General features: G+C 39.5%; 2 protein-coding genes across 8 annotated transcripts in view; both read right to left on the bottom strand.

The window, feature by feature from the left end:
- Positions 1–2,486, bottom strand: part of mtmr1.S (myotubularin related protein 1 S homeolog) — a 32,540-nt gene extending 30,054 nt beyond the window's left edge. For 3 of the 4 annotated variants that reach the window (XM_018233019.2, XM_018233021.2, XM_018233020.2), the window contains exon 1: positions 2,128–2,486. In XM_018233019.2, the coding sequence (XP_018088508.1) occupies positions 2,128–2,273 (146 nt within the window). In that variant the 5' untranslated portion in view covers positions 2,274–2,486. The remainder of the gene's footprint in view (positions 1–2,127) is intronic. The other variant, XM_018233022.2, reaches the window with a different exon arrangement.
- A 6,210-nt stretch (positions 2,487–8,696) lies between these two features.
- Positions 8,697–19,404, bottom strand: part of mtm1.S (myotubularin 1 S homeolog) — a 51,920-nt gene continuing 41,212 nt past the window's right edge. For 3 of the 4 annotated variants that reach the window (XM_018232119.2, XM_018232116.2, XM_018232117.2), the window contains exons 9-15: positions 18,504–18,692; positions 17,588–17,773; positions 14,299–14,505; positions 13,329–13,421; positions 13,070–13,183; positions 11,945–12,121; positions 9,486–11,011 (exon numbers count right to left, since the gene is read on the bottom strand). In XM_018232119.2, the coding sequence (XP_018087608.2) occupies positions 10,844–11,011; positions 11,945–12,121; positions 13,070–13,183; positions 13,329–13,421; positions 14,299–14,505; positions 17,588–17,773; positions 18,504–18,692 (1,134 nt within the window). In that variant the 3' untranslated portion in view covers positions 9,486–10,843. 4 annotated transcript variants of the gene reach the window in all.

Here is a 19,404-nt window from a genome sequence, read left to right as displayed (position 1 = left end):
GAAGAGTGGATGAGAAATGACCCATTACAGGATGCCAAAAATATAAGATAGAACATTTTAGTCACATTATTTTGGATTCTGATTGTTAAAGTTGCAACTACCAAATATGCTTCTAAATCTACACAATAGACAGTAACTACCAAATATGCTTCTAAATCTACACAATAGACAGTAGAGTGCCAGAAAGAGGATCCATACAAAGTCTGCAGTGTTGCCACTTCAAGGGAATCTTAGCAGCTTTTCACTTTTGGGTGATGATAATAATAGCAAGTCCGTTTCGGAGAGAAACAACCCTTTTTGCAAGGTGACAAATTCCAAAAATACTGTTCAAAATCATCTTGCTTTAGGTTTCAGTGTACATAAGATTTATCTTTTTAGGATTTATCTTTTGTTTATTACTAGATGTTCACAAATGTTTGTTTTTATAACAAAGATCTGCAATTCAGCAAATGTTTGTACAAATAGTCCTTAAGGGTAAATCCACACTGGGCGTTTTGGGGAGATTTGGTAGCCTGGCGACTAATCGCCTCGTTTTTGTGGGTACCAATCTCCCCAAACGCCTTCCCTGACCCCGGCTAAAATGAAAAACGCTGGCGCTAGTCACACGCGGCAGTTCGTTTTCCGAAGTCACCCTAAGTGAAACACACGGGGGTTCATTTTCCGAAGTCCCCGAAGTAAAAATTCGGGCGACTTCAGAAAACAAATTGCCGGCGGTTTTTCATTTTAGCCTGCGCAGAGTCAGGGAAGGCGTTAAGGGAGATTGGTCACTGCAAAAACGAGGCGATTAGTCGCCAGGTGACCAAATCTCCCCAAAATGCCCAGTGTGGCCTGACCCTTAAGGGGTCCCCAACCTTTTCTACATGTGAGCCACATTTAAATGTAAAAAAACAGTTGGGGAGCAACACAGGCATGAAAAAGTCCATGGGGATTTCAAATAAGGCCTGTTATTGGCTGTTTGGTAGCCCCTATGTGAACTGACAACCTACAGGAGGTTCTGTTTGACAGTATGCCTGGTTTTTATGCAACCAAAACTTGCCTCCAAACCAGGAATTCAACAATAAGCACCTACTTTGAGACCACCAACCCCAAAATCCAAGGGGTTGGTGAGCAACAATGTTGCTCGCAAGCTACTGGTTGGTGACCACTGATGTAGAGTGATATTCTGAGACAATTTGCAATTGTTTTTCATTTTTTATTATTTGTGGGTTTTTGAGTTATTTAGCTTTTTATTCAGCAGCTCTACAGTTTGCAGTCTCAGCAATCTGGTTGCTAGGGTCCAAATGACATTAGCAACTATGCATTGATTTGAATGAGAATATGGAATATGAATATGGAGGGTTGGAAAAGAAAGATTAGTAATAAAAAGTAGCAATAACAATAAATGTGGAGCTTTAGAGAGGAGAGGGTCGATGACCCCCTTTTGAAAGCTAGAAAAAGTTAGGAGAAGAACTATAACAAATAAATAATGAAGAACAATTGAAAAGTTGCTTAGAATTGGCCATTCTATAACATACTAAAAGTTAACCACCCCTTTAAACAACACTGACAAATGATATGGGTGAAATGTAGTCATATATGAAAAGATCTGCTCATATAGGGATGTCAACTGATTTGGTTAGCCAGCTGGAGGGTGACTGGGCTGAACTGATCATCTGGACACTGGATCACCAATGGAATCCTGCCAGTGACACATAAAGAGCAGTCAGGCAAACACTGAGGCATAAGCACAAAGCTTTGCAGGAGAGCACAGTCCAGTACAAATCACACTATGTTGAAGGTACCATTGCGTAAAACAAGCCATCATTTACAAAAAGCTTTAGCAGAGATCCACAAAAGACAGTGTATCCCAGAATACATCCCTCTGTTTTGGACATGACAATATAAACACACGAGGAGTCTTGATAGGTGACACACTGGGAGTTTTACTTCTGAAGAAACAGAAGTCTCAGCATCAACAACCTTCTCTCCACAGTAGCACTGATACAATGATGCTACGGACTGTACCATCCTGCTGCCTGCACTGCATTATTTACCCACTTTCATCCCCCTCTTCGTTTTGGTTATTACTTGCCCCTGATGCTCCTACTCAGACCTCACTGAGAGTCGCTGCTTTGCCAGATACTGTACCTGTCCAAAGTCTCGACGCTGGTCTGGCGAGAGGTGGGCAGGGAAGGGGGCGCGGACGGTCGGGGAGGCTTTCTGGCAGCAGCCGTCGCACCCGCAGCGCCTACACCCCCTACAGGCACAGTCTCCAGACCCGTCAGCTTGTCCATGGGCTCTTCCTTTCCACCCCTCCCTCCTCTCCGGATATTCGGATGGCCGCTGACCCCTCTTAGCCTGTTTATCGCACAGGAAAAGCCGGATTGCAGGCCGCTCTTCCTGCCGGCTTCCTGCACGGGGGAGGGAGACCCAGTGACTCACACAGCCGCCATGGACTGTCAATCGGCCCTACGCCCATCATGCACCGCGGTGGCACGAAAAGCTACTGAGTCCCACAATGCACTGCTGCTAAACTACAGCGGCAGAGTTGTGTGTCTCAATTATGCAAAGTTTGTTTTGCGGTCTTTTTTGGAAACTATTTTAGGGAAGTGGTGACACTGGTGGGTGCAATAATAAGTGACCATTGCTTTATAGCTCCCGCCTTGTCTAGCTCTTGCCTAATGACTGCTTTTGCCTAATGACTGCTTTCCTTCCCCGCGGATGATAGTAAGCGAATAAAATCATGTACAAACACGTGACAGCTGATAACTAATAGCTGGACTGACTTCCAGGGAAGGGATGGCTCATCAGGATAATTGGAGGTTGTTATCTTTATCACACTGCTCCCCAAATTGAAAACTTGTCACTGTCCTGGAACATCCGCCCTATATCCACAAAATACTTAGAAATGCCATTGGTTGAAAGGTAAAACCCTGAGATTAGGGATGTGCAGCTCAGGAAAAAAACTCAATCCACACCCTACCCCAGGGCTGCTCCTACCATCCATGAGCCCAGCAGGCCTGGACTGAGAATCAAAATAGGCCCTGGCATTTCAGGTACACAGAGGCCCAAACAGCCCCCACCAGCCCACTAAATACTGACTTTCTATGGGACCTTATAGCAGATCCTCTGGCATTTGCCAAAAACCACAGATTGCCAGTCCAGGCCTGGATTTGTCGAGAAGCCTAGGGGCAAATTTACTAACCTCCGAAAATTTGGATCTGCCATCATTCTTACCAGCCAGGCCGGTAAAATACCAGCCAAGTGGCAACCATAACTCTATTGCACTTTGCCTAGTCTGAGGTGGCGAAGGCAAGCTTGGCGTAACGTGAAGTAACGTTCAGTAAAATCCGCATCTTAGTGAATTTGAGTAGTTCCGTCCATTCACCAGAGCTCAAATTTGTATGGCGTTAGGGAGCAAAGTACTGCTAGAGTCTATCTCCTTCACTAGCGAAGTTGCGCCAGCAAAGGTGAATTATCGCCAGCGTTAGTCACTTCGTCCTTTAGTAAATTTGCCCCCTACAGGCCGGGTACAGGCCGGGTGCCCTCTTCACCATTCCTCCCTAGGCATGTGCCTCTTTTACCTACCCCTAGTTCTGGTCTTGCATACCACCGTCTTTCAATTACATACGCAATTATGGGGGGGTAGCGGATGGGGCTTTTCTTATTGGGGATTTAGTTTTCCTTTAAGCATGTATCTGGGCACTAAAGGAATACTAATATCAAAAAAACTAAAGTGATTTAATGGAATGACAATATAATGTGCTGTAGCCCTGCATTGGTTTGCTTTATGATATAAACAAGCAACCGTGTAGCCATGGAGGCAGACATTCAGGATACATAGTAGATAAAGTCTAAAGAATCCCATTGTATACTACAGACCTTATCTGTTATCTGCTGGGTATCCTGTGCCTTTTCTCCTTTTTTTTTCCAGCTTGAATGGCTACACAGCAGCTTGTTTATATAAACTATAGTAGCCTTTATGAAGCAAACACATAAGATTTATCTGTGCGGGGCTACACTACATTATATTTTCATTTCTTTAAAACATTTTAATTTTTTGGTGTTACGGTTCCTTTAAGAGCTGGCAAAGGCTGTGGGTCAGAACTACTCTGTGAAAAACCTGTACATTAGTTTAGTGGAATAAAGAGAAACAGAATGAAGCAAAAGAAAATGTAAAGCTGTATAGTGGAGGAAGAGAGTTCCTGGGTCTTACTACTGGATTTGGGTCTGTATCAAACCCTTAAGGCAGGGATTCTTAACCAGGTTAAGATACCATGCTTTGAAAAGGATCTCATATTACAATTATTATTTTTTTAAATTATATGGTCACTTTTTACAGATGCATAACTTATTCCTTACACTAACATAATTTAGCTGCTTGTATAGAATAAATGTACCATCAACAGGATGCATTACCGTATATACTCGTGTATAAGCCGACCCGCGTATAAGCCGAGGTACCTAATTTTACCTATGAAAACCAGAAAAACTTATTGACTCGCGTATAAGCCTAGACACAACTCAGAAAATTCTCAGAAATATCAAACAGTCGGTTTAATGTTAAAAATCAAGCCATGATCACTGCATCACTGAAATGTATTACCTGGCCCGAGAAATGAGCAAACGAAGCAGGCAATAACCCTTAAAATAACCCTTAACAAGTTCAAGTTCAATTCAGACTGAGAGATATACCGTATATACGGTACTCGTGTATAAGAAGGGGAGAGCCGGGGATACTGCTTCCTGCAGCCGGCGCTGAGCTGATGACGTCAGCGTGCGGCTGGGATGCCTCACTACAACATGCAGGAGCCGTGAATGCGCTGGTGAAAGTGATAGCTGGACAACAGATGGAGGGCCGCAAACATGGCATCCCTGCAAGTGCCCATAACAAACACAGCGCGTCTCAACTGGCCTGTTCCCTCCCCCCTCATCCTCCTCACCCGCAGCCTCGCTTACCAGGAGTAAGTCTGCTCAGCCATGGCTCCTCCGGGGGAAGGTGTTAGGGCTTTGGCCCAGGAGGATCACTCAACGGCGGCTCTGTGATTCGCTGCTCAACATGATGGTCGCTGCTTAAGGCGCTGGGAAACCTGGATTCCGGCTGCCCTGACCCATGGCAAGGAAACTGGTTTGCGCGCACGGGACTAGAGAAGACGGTGCGCGCACTTGCGAATCACGGAATGGAGGAGGAGACGCGCAAGCGCAGTTCAACAAAGCTGTCACGTGGGGCAGGCAGAGGCGGGGTTTGCCTTATTATGCCTAGATGACACTTGCGCTGTTGCTCTTTCTTCGCGGCTGGGAGGGGGATTCATCGCTACAAATTTACCGGTAAGGCAGCTGACCCGCGTATAAGCCGAGGTAGGATTTTCAAGAACATTTTGGGTGCTGAAAATCTCGGCTTATACGCGAGTATATACGGGTATATTGCTTTACATTTTACTTATAGGGAAATACAAGATAAAGGCGTACAATTATAACATGCACTAATTTTCTTTTTCATTCATTGCATTTAATACTTCATAAGCCAACAACCTGACCATAATGTGGGTCTACAGAGTGTTATTAGGAAAGGACTGCTGCATCAACAGGTTGATTTCTAATCTGCCCAATTTTAGGCAGATATTTGTTAGGCCAAATAGATAAGCTGCTGATATATTCTGAAAAAGCTGACGGTATCATCAGCACATGTATGGCCACCTTATAACATATTTAAATTCCCTATTTTTCGCTGATGAAATATACTTTTATTGTAGCCAATGATAGTTAAAGTGATTGTATTCTCAAACAAAGTCATATTAGAAATACAGTATATGTGCAAAGCTTTCCTTACTTTGGTGTGAAAACATTCAAGATGCTCAATCCTATAATCAGTTTGTTCAAATAATTCAAAACACAGACCTTGTGTAATATTTACAGTTTTATTTTAGTTTATCGTTATGTTGGATTTTGTTCTCAAACAATAGCAGTATACATCTTTTTTTTTTCCACAAAATAATTTTTATACAACCATTGGTGGATATGTTATACAAATATGTATTCCATAAGAAAGGCCATTTCTGTTCAGCCGTTTTTACTCTACATGCATAGTGAACTGTACCCAATGTTGTTAAAATATTTTAGTAAAATAGAATATTTACTACTCCCTCCTCTAATTGTATTTATCCACTTCACATAGTGCTACAGACTTATAAAGATATATTCCTTCAGGACTCTTAATCCTTTATTTTAAGGCACTTTTGCCTTTGATTAAAAAATAAATGCATTATACCGCTGCAAAATAAAAATAGGCCAAATGTGAAGGGAACTCAATGTATTTATCTGACCACTAAGTCCCCCTTCCCCCTAAACACATCTGTGTGAATGCAGGTTTTGACACAATAGTATCAAAGGGGGTGTTCACCTTTAAATTAACTTTTAGTATCATGTAGAGAGTGATATTCTGAGACAATTTGCCATTGGTCTTCATTTTTTATTATTTGAGTTTTTCCAGTGATTTTGCTTTTTATTCGGCAGCTCTCTAATTTGCTATTTCAACAATTTGGTTGCTAGGGTCCAAATCAACCTACCAACCATGCACTGATTTAAATAAGAGGCAGGAATATGAACAGGAGAGGCCTGAATAGAATACATTTGTAGCTTTACACGGCATTTGTTTTTAGATGGGGTCCATTTGAAAGCTGGAAAGAATCAGAAGAAAAAGGCAAATATTTTAAAAAATAAATAATAAAGACCAATTGAAAAGTTGCTTATAACTGGCCATTTTAGAACATACTAAAAATTAACTGAAAAGTGAACCACCCCAGTGGTTAGACTATTTTCTGTCTTGGGCCTAATATTCAAGACTGAAGCAATTCCAGCAGCGAAAGAGGGTTAATAACAGTTTCACATACACAAAAAGACCCAAACCACTACTTACATTTTGTTCTGAGTAAAAATACTGTTTGATTTAGCAGTCTATTGCTTCCAACAATATTTCGCTACTGGGTTTTATGAATGAATACAGAAATTATATACAAAAGCTGTGAATGATCACTTTTCTTTACAACATACTATTGTATGGCATAAAGAACGTGGTACTCTCTAAACTGTCATGTTTACAATAATTTACAAAACATAATCTCAACAATCCCTTCAAAAACTTCAGTGAAGTTTTGAATGACCTCTCGAAAGTTAATCCAAACAAAAATGAAACCGGGAATTATCAGAAGCAGGCGGAGAAAAATATGAGGACAAATTGTAAGGAAACGGTTTTGAAAGCATCATAGTTTGGCTACAATTTACACAGATGCAGGTTATGGTTGAAACACACGTAACTGGCATTTAAAGGGGTTGTTCACCTTCCAAACACTTTTCTTTCAGTTTTGGGGTTTTCAGATTGTTCACCAGAAAAAGTTTTTTTTCATTTGCTTTAGAGACAATGAGGTTGATTTTCCATAATAATAGCACCATTGTAATAAACATCAGGCTTTCAGGGAATTCTGGCTGTAAAAGCCTAGAATATGCCTTAAAATGATTCATCTTCTAGTTTCAGCTTTGCTTAAAGGAGAACTAAACCATAAAAATGAATATGGCTAAAAATGCCATAATTAATATACTGAACTTATTGCACCAGTCTAAAGTTTCAGCTTCTCAATAGCAGCAATGATCTGGGACTTCAACCCTGTCACAGGGGGTCACCATTTTGTAACATGACGCCTGTGACACTCACATACTCAGTGGGCTCTGAGAAGCGGTTGAGAAGCTAAGCTTAGGGGTTGTTACAAATTATCAAGCAGAAAAATTAGGTTTATCTGTAATATCAGCTGATGCTACAGGACTAATTATTAAATTCTGATGCTAATTGCACTGGGGTTTGTGCTGCCATGTAGTAATTATCTGTATTAATTACTAATCCTTATATTGTGACATTTCTATTCCATGTGTACAGTATATTGTGAGTGGGTCCCTAAACTCAGTAAGTGACAGCAGCACAGAGCATGTGCAGTGAATCAGCAGAAAAGAAGATGGGGAGCTACTGGGGCATCTTTGGAGACACAGATCTTTACTGCTAAAGAACTGTGGTTGCCTTGGGCTGGTACAGCAGCCCAAAACATAATGTACAACATTTCTAGCTACTTCTTTAGCTAAATTTTAGTTCTCCTATAAGCAGTCACTCTCAAGCTGACCACAACCATTTTACCAACCCCTAGGCCTCTTAGTGGGTTATAACCCACAAAGAAGATAACAAAACCTAGTTGTTGTGATGTGAGGGCCGGCCAGATACCTGTGGGTTCAGGCTGGCTTCCACACACATCTTGCGTGTCACTCTACTGCCCACGACCTTTCAGCTCCAGTAGCCTCCGTGTATTGGCACACACCTGCCCAGTCCCCTTTCGTAATATCAGAGGGGGTGGATGCAGATCTATAAATGGAGGTGCCGGCCTGGTGTGGGTCAATTTTTGTCGACCAGCACATCACTACTGAGCTGCAGTGCGACAAGGCTATTCTTTATACCTTAAGTCTATTATAAAATCATGTAAACATTAAATCAACCCAATAGGCTGATTTTGCTTCCAATAAGGATTAGCCATTTCTTAGTTTAGATCAAGTACAAGCTACTGTTTTATTATTGCAAAGAAAAAGGAAATCATTTTTAAAAATGTGGATTATTTGGATAAAATGTCTGTGTGAGTGCAAGGAATTATGTGAATGATGAAATACATCAAGTGGAAATCGACTTGGTGAAATATTAAAAACACAGCAGAAGGTGTAATTTTATTTAAATATACAGTTTCTATGAGATGGTTATTGCCAGCAGCAAAATGCACCTATTATGCTACTACTCACTGTTATATATCAGCTTTAAAGGAGAACTCAACCCTAAAAAAAGAACATGGCTAAAAATGCCATATTTAATATACTGAAGTTATTGCACCAGCCTGAAGTTTCAGCTTCTCGACTTCAAACTTGTCACATGGGGTCACCATCTTAGAAAGTGTCTGCGACTCTCATGCTCAATAGTCTCTGAGCAGCTATCGAGAAGCTAAGCTTAGGGGTCATCGCAAATTATCAAGCATAAAATGAGACTGGCCTGTGATACAGTATAAGCTGATGCTACAATGCGCATTATTAAATTCTGATGTTAACTGCTATGGTTTCTGTGCTGAAACTTAGTAATTATCTGTATTAATTACTAATCAGCCTTATATTGTGACATTTATATTCGATGTGTACTGTATATTGTGAGTGGGTCCCTAATCTCAGTAAGTGACAGTAGCACAGAACATGTGCAGTAATTCAACAGAAAAGAAGATGGGGAGCTACTGGGGCATCTTTGGAGACACAGCTCTTTACTGCTAAAGGGCTGTGGTTGCCTTGGGCTGGTACAGAAGCCCAAAACATAATGTATAACATTTCTAGTCTACTTCTTTAGCTAAGCTTTAGTTCTCCTTTAAAATACAAACTGCTGCTGACTAGTGTGAACTGGGACATATTTGGGGGCACAGATTTTTACTGCTAAAGGGCTCTGGTTCCCTAGGGCTGATATAGATACCCAAAACATAATGTAAAATATTTCTAGCCTACTTCTTTAGTTAAGATGTAGTTCTCCTTTAAAATACAATCTGCTGCTGACTAGTGTGAACCATGAAACCATCTTCTTGACTTTCCATATAATATTTAAATCTCTAGGCTCAGGATACGTTGCCATCCAGGGTATTAAATGTTCCACAACAAAGCTTTGGCTCTTACAGACACCATGGCAGTAGCATTATTACAAATAAAGGCCAGTGCTGCTAAGCTTGTGCCGTGCCTGATCTGTAGGACACCACAATACAGGGACAATAAAGGGACAGCTACAGGAACAATGTTTGTTGCAATGTTTGTTGCAATGTGTGGTCTATCCTCCCAACCCTTTGGATCTTTCACCTATGTGACTGAACACAATTTCAGAAAAAAGACAAATGATGCATCTCTGGAGTTTTTGTTTAGAATGAATTATGAGGCCGTATTTTCCCTGAAGATATGTACTATTTTTAATGACTGTAACAGACAAAATTTTGAGGGGCTTAAGCATCTGTACAAAGGCTCTGTGTTATACGGTCATTTGTCCACTTAACACCAAGGCAGTTTATACCATAAACAAAGACATGAAGCCATTAAGTGGACGGCCAACAACTGTGCCTAAACCCACAAATCTGATCGTATTGGGAGTTAAAAGGTTACAAGCGCTTTAGTGTTCTTAGTTTGACAGCGCTCTTCAGTCAAAAGTTTGATTACAATATTGATTACAATATTTAAGTATTAAAATAAATGGGCTATGGACACAAGGTTGATTAAAATCTGCTCTGCACTGCTCTACGGGTGGCTTCATTTCATCCAAAATGGCAAATGGGAAATTAAATGTAAGCGGACACTGCACATCAGGGGCTTTGTGTGAGCAGCACCAGAAATGTAATACCGATCAAGCACAATGCGACTCCTCCGGGAGAAACTGCTATTTTAAAAAAAGGATGGCATAGGCATCAGACAATGGAATAAAAATATTAAAGCACCTTGCAGAGGTAAATCCAATCTGTTCATTGAACAGGGACCTCAACCTTACACTGAAACATCAAGCAATTAATACAAGAAGAGCCTCTTCCACCAACTCTGACCTCCAACATGATTGGGTGCAAAACAATGGCATCCTTCCTACATCTTGTTCTTCAAAAGGTCATTATATTAAAAAAAAAGCAGATATTCCCAAATGTTAATACAATACTCTTAAGAAGGCACATTTCATTTCAACCAGGCGAAACAAAGACTCAGTGGGGGGGGGGGGAATCATTCAAAATGGCCTTTCATAAAAATAGTGACTTTACATTAAAAAGGAACCAGACTTTGATCAAAATGGTGTCTGCACTTGGGGCATCATCTGTGATGGGGAAGAAGGTGAGGTGGTGGAGCGGTTAATCTTTGGTGAATTACTGATTTGGAGCTCCTCGAGTCTCCTGACGTAGTCATCTCTCAAAGCTAGCAACTCCATGTAACGCTGCTCCACAGGGTTTGGCTGCTACAAGAAATTAGCAAAACAGGGAGAAAGAACAATGTGGTTTTGTATATTAAACAAATGACTTGTACTACCTTTGAATATACAAGATTCAAAATTTCTTTTTTCATGTTTCCTAAATACAAATTTTTTTTTATAATGCTAGCACACTTGTGTATAAATTGCTAAACTACAGAAAGCAGCTGATTGGTGGAATATTATTAATTAGGGATGCACCGAATCCAGGATTCGGTTCGGGATTCGGCCTTTTTCAGCAGGATTCAGATTCGGCCAAATCTTTGTACCCGGCCGATCCAATTCCTAATTTGCATATGCAAATTAGGGGCGGGGAGGGAAATCGCATTACTTTTTGTCACAAAACCAGGAAGTAAAAAATGTTTCCCCTTCCCAGCCCTAATTTGCATAATCAAATTAGGATTCGATTCAGCCGAATCTTTTGCGAAGGATTGGGGGGTTCGGCCGAATCCAAAATAGTGGATTCGGTGCATCCCTATTATTAATCCAAAAGCTAGTCAATGGGTGGCTTTGCCTGTAGCACAAAGAAGAACTAGTGTTGCGTTATACAAACGGTGCCACTTCTTAATAAAGCATGTTTGTGGCACCTCCCAGGAATGGCTGGTCTCTTGATTAATAGGCTAGTGTTTTGAGTCATTGCACACATTTAACATTAATACTTAATGGTTTGTTTAATGTTTGTAATCCAAACTGCATGTGGGTTATTGCACAATGATCTTCATTAGGGCCTCTGCTCTGCAACATGTAACACTCTGTTTAAGATCTTGGCCCACTGTTTAGAATGAGCAAATATATTGGCCGGGATCCATAAAAGACATGCAATAAGATGCCTTGCTAATAGCTGCTCCCAATAAACACAGCTCGTCTATGTTATTCTTTTGGATACAGCTGCTCACAGAGACAGGGAGATGACCAACTTACTTGCTGCCTGATCCTTGGATTCCATCTAATATAGTAATTCACCCAAAGTTCCAGGTGACGCATACTAGCAACAGGATATAATACCCGATTCAGCTCCTTGGTGTAGAAAGGATTTGTGTATTTTGATTTTTCGCTGCTTATCAAAGACCACAAAGACGGTGTTTTTTCTCTCACTTTCTGCATGGAAGAAAAAGCAAATCGCTGATGTGGTGTGATCGAGGCACATAGTTGAATAATGTCAAATCAGAAATGGGTTTCTAGTGTGTTAAGAATACAGGACATTAGGCTCTCACAGCAGTGATCCCTCATTACTGTGACATCAATAGTGTTTTAAAATGAAAACAGTATCCCCCCATTGAGAGAGGGACGTCCATTTTGACATCCTGCAACTGCTGATGAATTAAAAAATCCTCCTTTCAGCAAGGCTGGGTGTTTAGGCAACTGCAGGATGGACAACAGAACATTTTGAATTCTATGACCAGTATAAATGATGGAGCCCACAAACTGATTGATCATCTAACTTCAAACAGCCAGTTCATCCTAATACTAGAATACACTAGAACGCACTTATCCTGGAAGTCTGTGGTTTCTACTACCTGTGTAAATGCATTAAGGCTGGTGACAAAACTCATCAGTGTCATATACTTAAAATGAACAGTAGGGAATACTTATACATATACATCACAGGGAGTATCACAATAATGAGCGCAACACAATGTCAAAGCTGTCAACCATAAAGCATTACAAGAAATGTTACTATATAAATCCTGTGTATCTTGTCGGCGCTATATAAATAAATGATGATGATCCTCTTCTAAGCAGCTGGTAGGTAATATATTTTGATTTTTAAAGGCTATTTGCTTTATGTGCCATCTCTTTGGAAGCAAAAGCTCCAAATTGCCTTTCCATTCACGTGAGCGGAAATCAGCTGGACCTTTATGGTTCTTATTGCTGGTCAGGTTTTTTTTCTTGTTCCTTTCCAGGTGCTACTGATCTACTGAATGCCTCAAGTATCCAGTTCCAATTGGGGAGGTGAGTGAATTTGAGTCAGACAATGTTGAAAAAGCTCATTTGTCTCCACTAACAAGCAAACTATTCTGTAAATACTACATTATTCTTACTTACTTCTTTATCTCTGATGGTTTCACAATTGTACAAGAAAGTTCCAAACCGGCAGCTATAAAGGTGATCCAATATTGTGATCAAAAAATGCTCGTTGAATTCAAACGCTGTTGGAAACTAGAAATAAAATTGGTCACATAACGGGTGAGAGGAGAAGGCTAAAAACACACAAAATAATTCTATATAGTTATTTTGCTTCTACACACTCAAAAATTGGTAGGAAAGCTAAATATATACACATCTTAACTTAAAAGTTTTTTACCTGCTTTGACATCTGCCAAACACAATCAATAAACTGAAGGAAGATAGGCGATCTGTCGGCATCCGCGTGATTCTTATCACCGTGTCCTATTCTCTGAAATGGTTAGAGCACAATATATACAGTATCATAATGGAGGATGGTAACTAGGTTCAATCTCTTTAATAGAAGATGTTTTACAAGTGTAATAGCTGCCAACAAAAAGAACTGACAAACAACAGAATTACATTCCATCCATATACTTTAAAATGCACACACTTTTTTTTTTAAAGGGTAAATATGTACATAGATTTTTGAAAGTTGGATAAGAAAATGACCCTCCTATTACCCAATATAATGTAATTTATTAAAGCATTGTGCATGCACATAAGAATTTACAACCACTATAAAAACACATTCCCTTGTCCAGCAGATGAACAAAATCAGACACTACAGCAGGAGACGCATGCAGATATTTGGGCAGACAGTACCAACTATACTTCCCAAACACCTGGGCATGTATTGCCAGTTGGAGGATGGTTTAGACCAATCATTTTATGGACTGAGGATTTTTGGTCTTGACAGAAATTTAATGTTGATTGCCATAAAGGATGTAAAGAGGAGCCACTGCTTTGTATGATATTGTATGTGTTGGTCCATGTATAGCCCCTTTAGCCAGCAATCAAGGAATGCTCCATATAGAAGTTGTAAATGTGCTTGTTATTCTCTACCCTTGCTTCAAACTGAAGATTTCATCGTTTCACAATGAAAATTTCTAGACCAGTCCGATCGATGGTCATGATGATTTTGTTGGAACTATAGAATCATCCATCCATTTATTGGATTGTGCGAAGATATGTTGTTTTGCCCAACAAAATCTACCCCTGTATGGCCACCTAAAGTGTCTTATCTGATTCTATAAAAACGCTTTAACTAATCATTGTGTTTGACCGGCCTTCCTATGTGAAAGACAAACACAAAAGGCAATACTTACTGATGAAAACTTGTGTCCAAAACTAATCCACTCCTTCTGCACCAGAACTTCAAAGCCAACAATAGTTCTGTAGTAGCTGTCCAACATGAGCATGGCCAATGATGTAAGCTGTGCTGTTCGATCCCACCCATCACTGCAGTGCACTACAACAGAACTCTTCCCAGACGCCACCTTATCTGCCACCTGGATTGCCCCTGTCAAGACAAGCTGGCAGAACAAAAACATTGTTAGAATGAAGAAATATTTTTGCCTGATTTTTCTTACAGAGAGCAAACTAATGGCTTTTTCTTCTAGCAGAGACAGGAGTGGATGGGCAACAGTCTTCATTTAGAATGGAAAAAGTTAAACCAAATTAATGAAAAGAAAAAAAGAGACAACATCAAGAAACAGAAGAAGAGACTGAGATGCATTGGTAGGACATAAACAGGATAACAACCGAAAAAATAACTGTGCATACATCTAAAAGGCTTGCATTATACAGTTAGTCATCGAAAATAATCACACTATTCTGTTATTTGACATACAGTACATGAAGAAATACATAGTTTTTTCAAAGTGAATAAAGAAAAACAGAAATATATCAAATTTAGCATGGAATAGTACAGAAAAATGAAGGGAAGGGCTTACTAGTGGAAGTAGAGGGACAAGAATGGAACAAATAGAAGTTAGAATAATTTTGAATTTGAGACAATGGCAATTCATAGGTTATCAAGTGATATCATTTGGCATTATGAGACCCTGCTTTTATGGACACTGCTTTAATCAGACCATACATCCATTACCAGGAAAACAGAGTTTAATGTTCAGAGAAATCCTAAAATTGGAGAATGTATTTGGTGAGCTCAACTGAGAAACTCAGAAGTGGCCTAGTATAAACCCTGTTCCCATTCATATCGGGCCATAGAAAATAAATCCTCTTTGCAAACAAGAGTAGAAGAACAGACATTAAACAGGCAGCATACATCTCTTTGCACAGCCTTAAAACCTTACAGTTCTAGTTGAATAGTACTTTGTATAGATATAAGGAAATACTCATACTGACATTGCTGCCCTAGTTATAGAATGTTTCTCAGTTAAGGCCCAGCCACGTCCCAAAGATAGCAGATTTAGACCATCTAGATCACTTATACCCCCTTTCATAAAAGCAAGAAAAAAACAAAATACCAAATTATAGATTATAGGCTCTTTAAAGGGGTTGTTCAACTTTGAGATAACATTTAGTATGATGTAGAGCAGGGGTAGGCAACCCACGGCTCTGGAGCCTCATGCGGCTCTTCATCGTGCTTGCTGCGGCTCAGTCTTACCGCTTTGCCTGTCATGTTGTCTATACAGCCCTCGCACTTGATGGAGGCTTCTTGAGTGTGCGACCATGGTTAGCTAACCGCGGTCGCACACTCAGGAAGCCGCAAGCAGGTGCTTACTTGGTCCTTACCGCGGTCACATACTCAAGACAAGAGAGGGAAGATCAGCTTCAGAAACAAAAGTTACATTAAACAGATGAGAACACTAGCATTTAATAGGGCTATTTAGTGTTTAATTTATTTCTAAGTATGCCTACACATACACACTGCACTTCTGTTTGTTGTATTCTGTTGTTGTAACAGTTACAATTAAAAAAAGGTTAAAACTTCTAAAAGTTTATAAGCCGTGTTATGTTTTGCAGCTTCAGACTATTTCTCTTCAGGGCAAGAGGGGGGCAAAATGGCTCTTTTGATAGTAAAGGTTGCTGACCCCTGATGTAGAGAGTGATATTCTGAGACAATTTGCAATTGGTTTTCATTTTTTATTATTGAAGGTTTTTGAGTTATTTAGCTTTTTATTCAGCAGCTCTTCAATTTGCATTTTAAGAAATCTGGTAAATATGGTCCGAATTACCCTAGCAACCATGCATTGATTTGAATAAGAGACTGGAATATGAATATGAGAGAGTCTGAATAGAGGGATCGGTAATAAAAAGTAACAATAACAATGCACTTGTAGCCTTGCAGAGCATTTGTTTTTTAGAAGGGAGTCAGTGAAGCTGCCAGAAGAAAAAGTAAATAACTATAAAACTAAATTAAATAAACAATGAAAAACAATTGAAAAGTTGCTTAGAATTGGCCGTTCTATAACATAATAACAGTTTCCTTAACGGTGAACTACCCCTTTAAGTGCTTTGTTACTTTGAAGATAGTCATCATAAAAATCTTGTATTTTTATTGCTGTTGAAACATCTGCCAACTGTGCTCTTAATGTCAATTCCAGAAACAGAAGTTGTATGAAGGGATGAGTACTGAAAATACTTTCCCTTGATAAAGTTTCCAGTTATTTCCTATAAAGTTATGCTCTTCTTTTTGCCATTTTCCAGTTTGTACACCTCCAGTGTTTTGGTTATCCAAGTATCCAACAAAGAAAGCAGCATTTGATATAATCCAAAGCACTTTACAAAGATTGTACATCATTGCACATCTCTGCATTAGTACAGTTTACAATCTAAGATCTCAATAATACACATTATGGTCAAAGTTTAAGTGTGGGAAAATATCTAAGCCCCCAGACAAAACCCAAGCAGAGACAGAGAGAACATGTAAACTTGTAGATAGTTACTTGGTTGGTATTGAAGCTGCAAGGCAACAATGCTAACCACTGCCCTACCTTCCCTTATACATAATAACATGTTGTTCATTTAGGGGCAGATTTATCAAAGGTTGAGGTGAATTTTCGAATAAAAAAATAAAAAATTCGAATTTCAAGCTATTGTTTGTGTACTTCGACTAGGGAATAGTCCAAATTCGATTCATACTTGAAAGAAATTAGAAAATTCGAATATTGAAATTCATCATGTATGGTCTCTAATAATTTCACTTTGACCATTCACCATGTTAAACCTGCCAAATTGCTGTTTTAGCCTAAGGGGGACCTCATAGAACCCATTCAATTGGTGGACTTTGAAAAATTTACTTTTTTTGGGAAAAACTTTGAATCAAATTCGATTGAATGCGATATTCCTTTGAGTCATACGATTCGAATTCGGAAACTGACCTATTCGCACACAAAAAAAAAAAACGGACTAAATTTCGGTTGGTCTTTTTGAATACAAATTTCGACGTTTTTTCAATTCGAAATTCGACCCTTGATAAATATGCTCCCTTAAAGGGGTTGTTCACCTTTGAACTTTTAGTATGATGTAGAGAATGATATTCTGAGATAATTTGCATTATCAAAGGATTTTGAGTTATTTAGCTTTTTATTCAGCAGCTTTTCAATTTGCATTCTACTCTAGCATTCACAATTTAACGATTTTACTTACCTTGATATGTTCTAACCAGTGGGTTGATTCTAAACTTGAAAGCCAATGCGATTCCTCTACATTTGGATAGACGATATCTTTGAGTTTTTTTAGGGATTCTCTCATGACATGGATGTTATGAATATCAAGGAAAACTAGTTCTGCATTAGGGTAGGCATCCTCGTTCTCATATCCTCCTCCAGTGGCCTACAAGACAATACAACTACATCAGCTACGTATATTATTACTATCGCTCAACCACTACCATTTCATTTCTAGCTTTCACCCTCAATCCAAAAGGAATACAAATGATGACTACATTTAGGATAGATTGCATAGCTTGATAAAGTGATGATGACGAATGTGAGTTCTGTAGCCATTCCTTTATAACTAAAGGTCCCCATAGACGCAAAGATTTTTCTTTGCCGAACGACCGATTTTAGCGAAGTTCGACCAATTCGTCAAATTATCGTGAAGTTAGTGGGATTCAAACGATCGTACATCTTACGATTTTTCGTCCGACATCTGTCAGAAAATTGATCGACTAGGTTAAAAAATCTTTATTGTTCCCAGTGCAATCTATCTATGTTTGCAGGGCCAAGCAGGCAGTTACCCTTCAGTTTTCCTGGCCATATCGCTTAAAATGGTCTTTTTAGTTGATGGACACATCGTACATATAAATGATCATTTAGAGATAATCGTGGTCTTACGATAATGATTGGATCTTTTAAAAAGCTTTACATCTATTGCCAGCTTAAGAATGCCTCTCAATGGTTGAGCAGCTTCAAATTTAAAGAAAGTGGATTATACAAATACATTATATAATAAACATGGTATGTTTAGACTTATGGTACCAGTTAAAGCCTATAAAAAAATCATTTTGATACATTATAAATAAGCTTTCAGATTCACAAATGCTAAACTACAATCAGCTTACCTTATTTGCTACAGCGTTAACATTAGGCCTGGCATCGTAGATCGTCAACTTGGATGTTTGGCCATTTGTTTCCCTGATAATATCCAGATACCTCTCATCATCTTTATTACGTTTGCCACTCATACCCACAAGAGGCTGACTGCAACGCATAATGGCAGATTGATTCTCTGGATGCAGCCAAGACAAAACCTGAAGGAGATGATTAAGTTCTGTTGTAAAGAAATCCAGGCAGCAAGTTTCTTAAAGGAGAAAGAAAGCTACCAAAGCAGTTTATTGCATATAGATTAGCCATCATAGTGCAAGCTATAACACTATATCTGTTCTGTAGAATTCTTTACCATACCTGAGTAAACAGCTCTAGAAGCTCTCGGTTTGTTTAGGATAGCAGCTACCATATTAGCTTGGTGTGACCACTTCCTGTCCGAGTCTCTCCCTGCTCACTCATAGCTCTGGGCTCAGATTACAGCAGGGAGGGAAGGGGAAAAGGGAGGGTGAGAGGAGCAAACTCAAGCCCTAGCATTGGAGGTTTAAAGAAAAACTATACTCCCAAAATGAATACTTGAGAAACGGATAGTTTATGTCATATTAAGTGGCATATTAAAGAATCTTATCAAACTGGTAAGTAAATATTGCCCTTTTACATCTCTTGCTTTGAACCACGATTTTGTGATGGTCTGTGTGCTGCCTCAAAGATTACCTGACCAGAAATACTACAACTCTAACTGTAAAAGGAATAAGTGTGGAAGAAATAGACAGAACTCTGTTTGTTAACTGGCTCATGTGACCTTACAAGTGTAGTTTGGCATATTTGTGAGCAAGACTGGCAACACAGCTGAACGAAACTGTTCTTTATACGGCAGTGGTAACACTGTGCCAACCTGTAGAACACTGCCTCCTTTCA

This window comes from Xenopus laevis, chromosome 8S, assembly GCF_017654675.1.
Source record: "Xenopus laevis strain J_2021 chromosome 8S, Xenopus_laevis_v10.1, whole genome shotgun sequence".
NCBI lineage: Eukaryota > Metazoa > Chordata > Amphibia > Anura > Pipidae > Xenopus > Xenopus laevis.
This window is presented reverse-complemented; position numbering and strand designations above follow the sequence as displayed.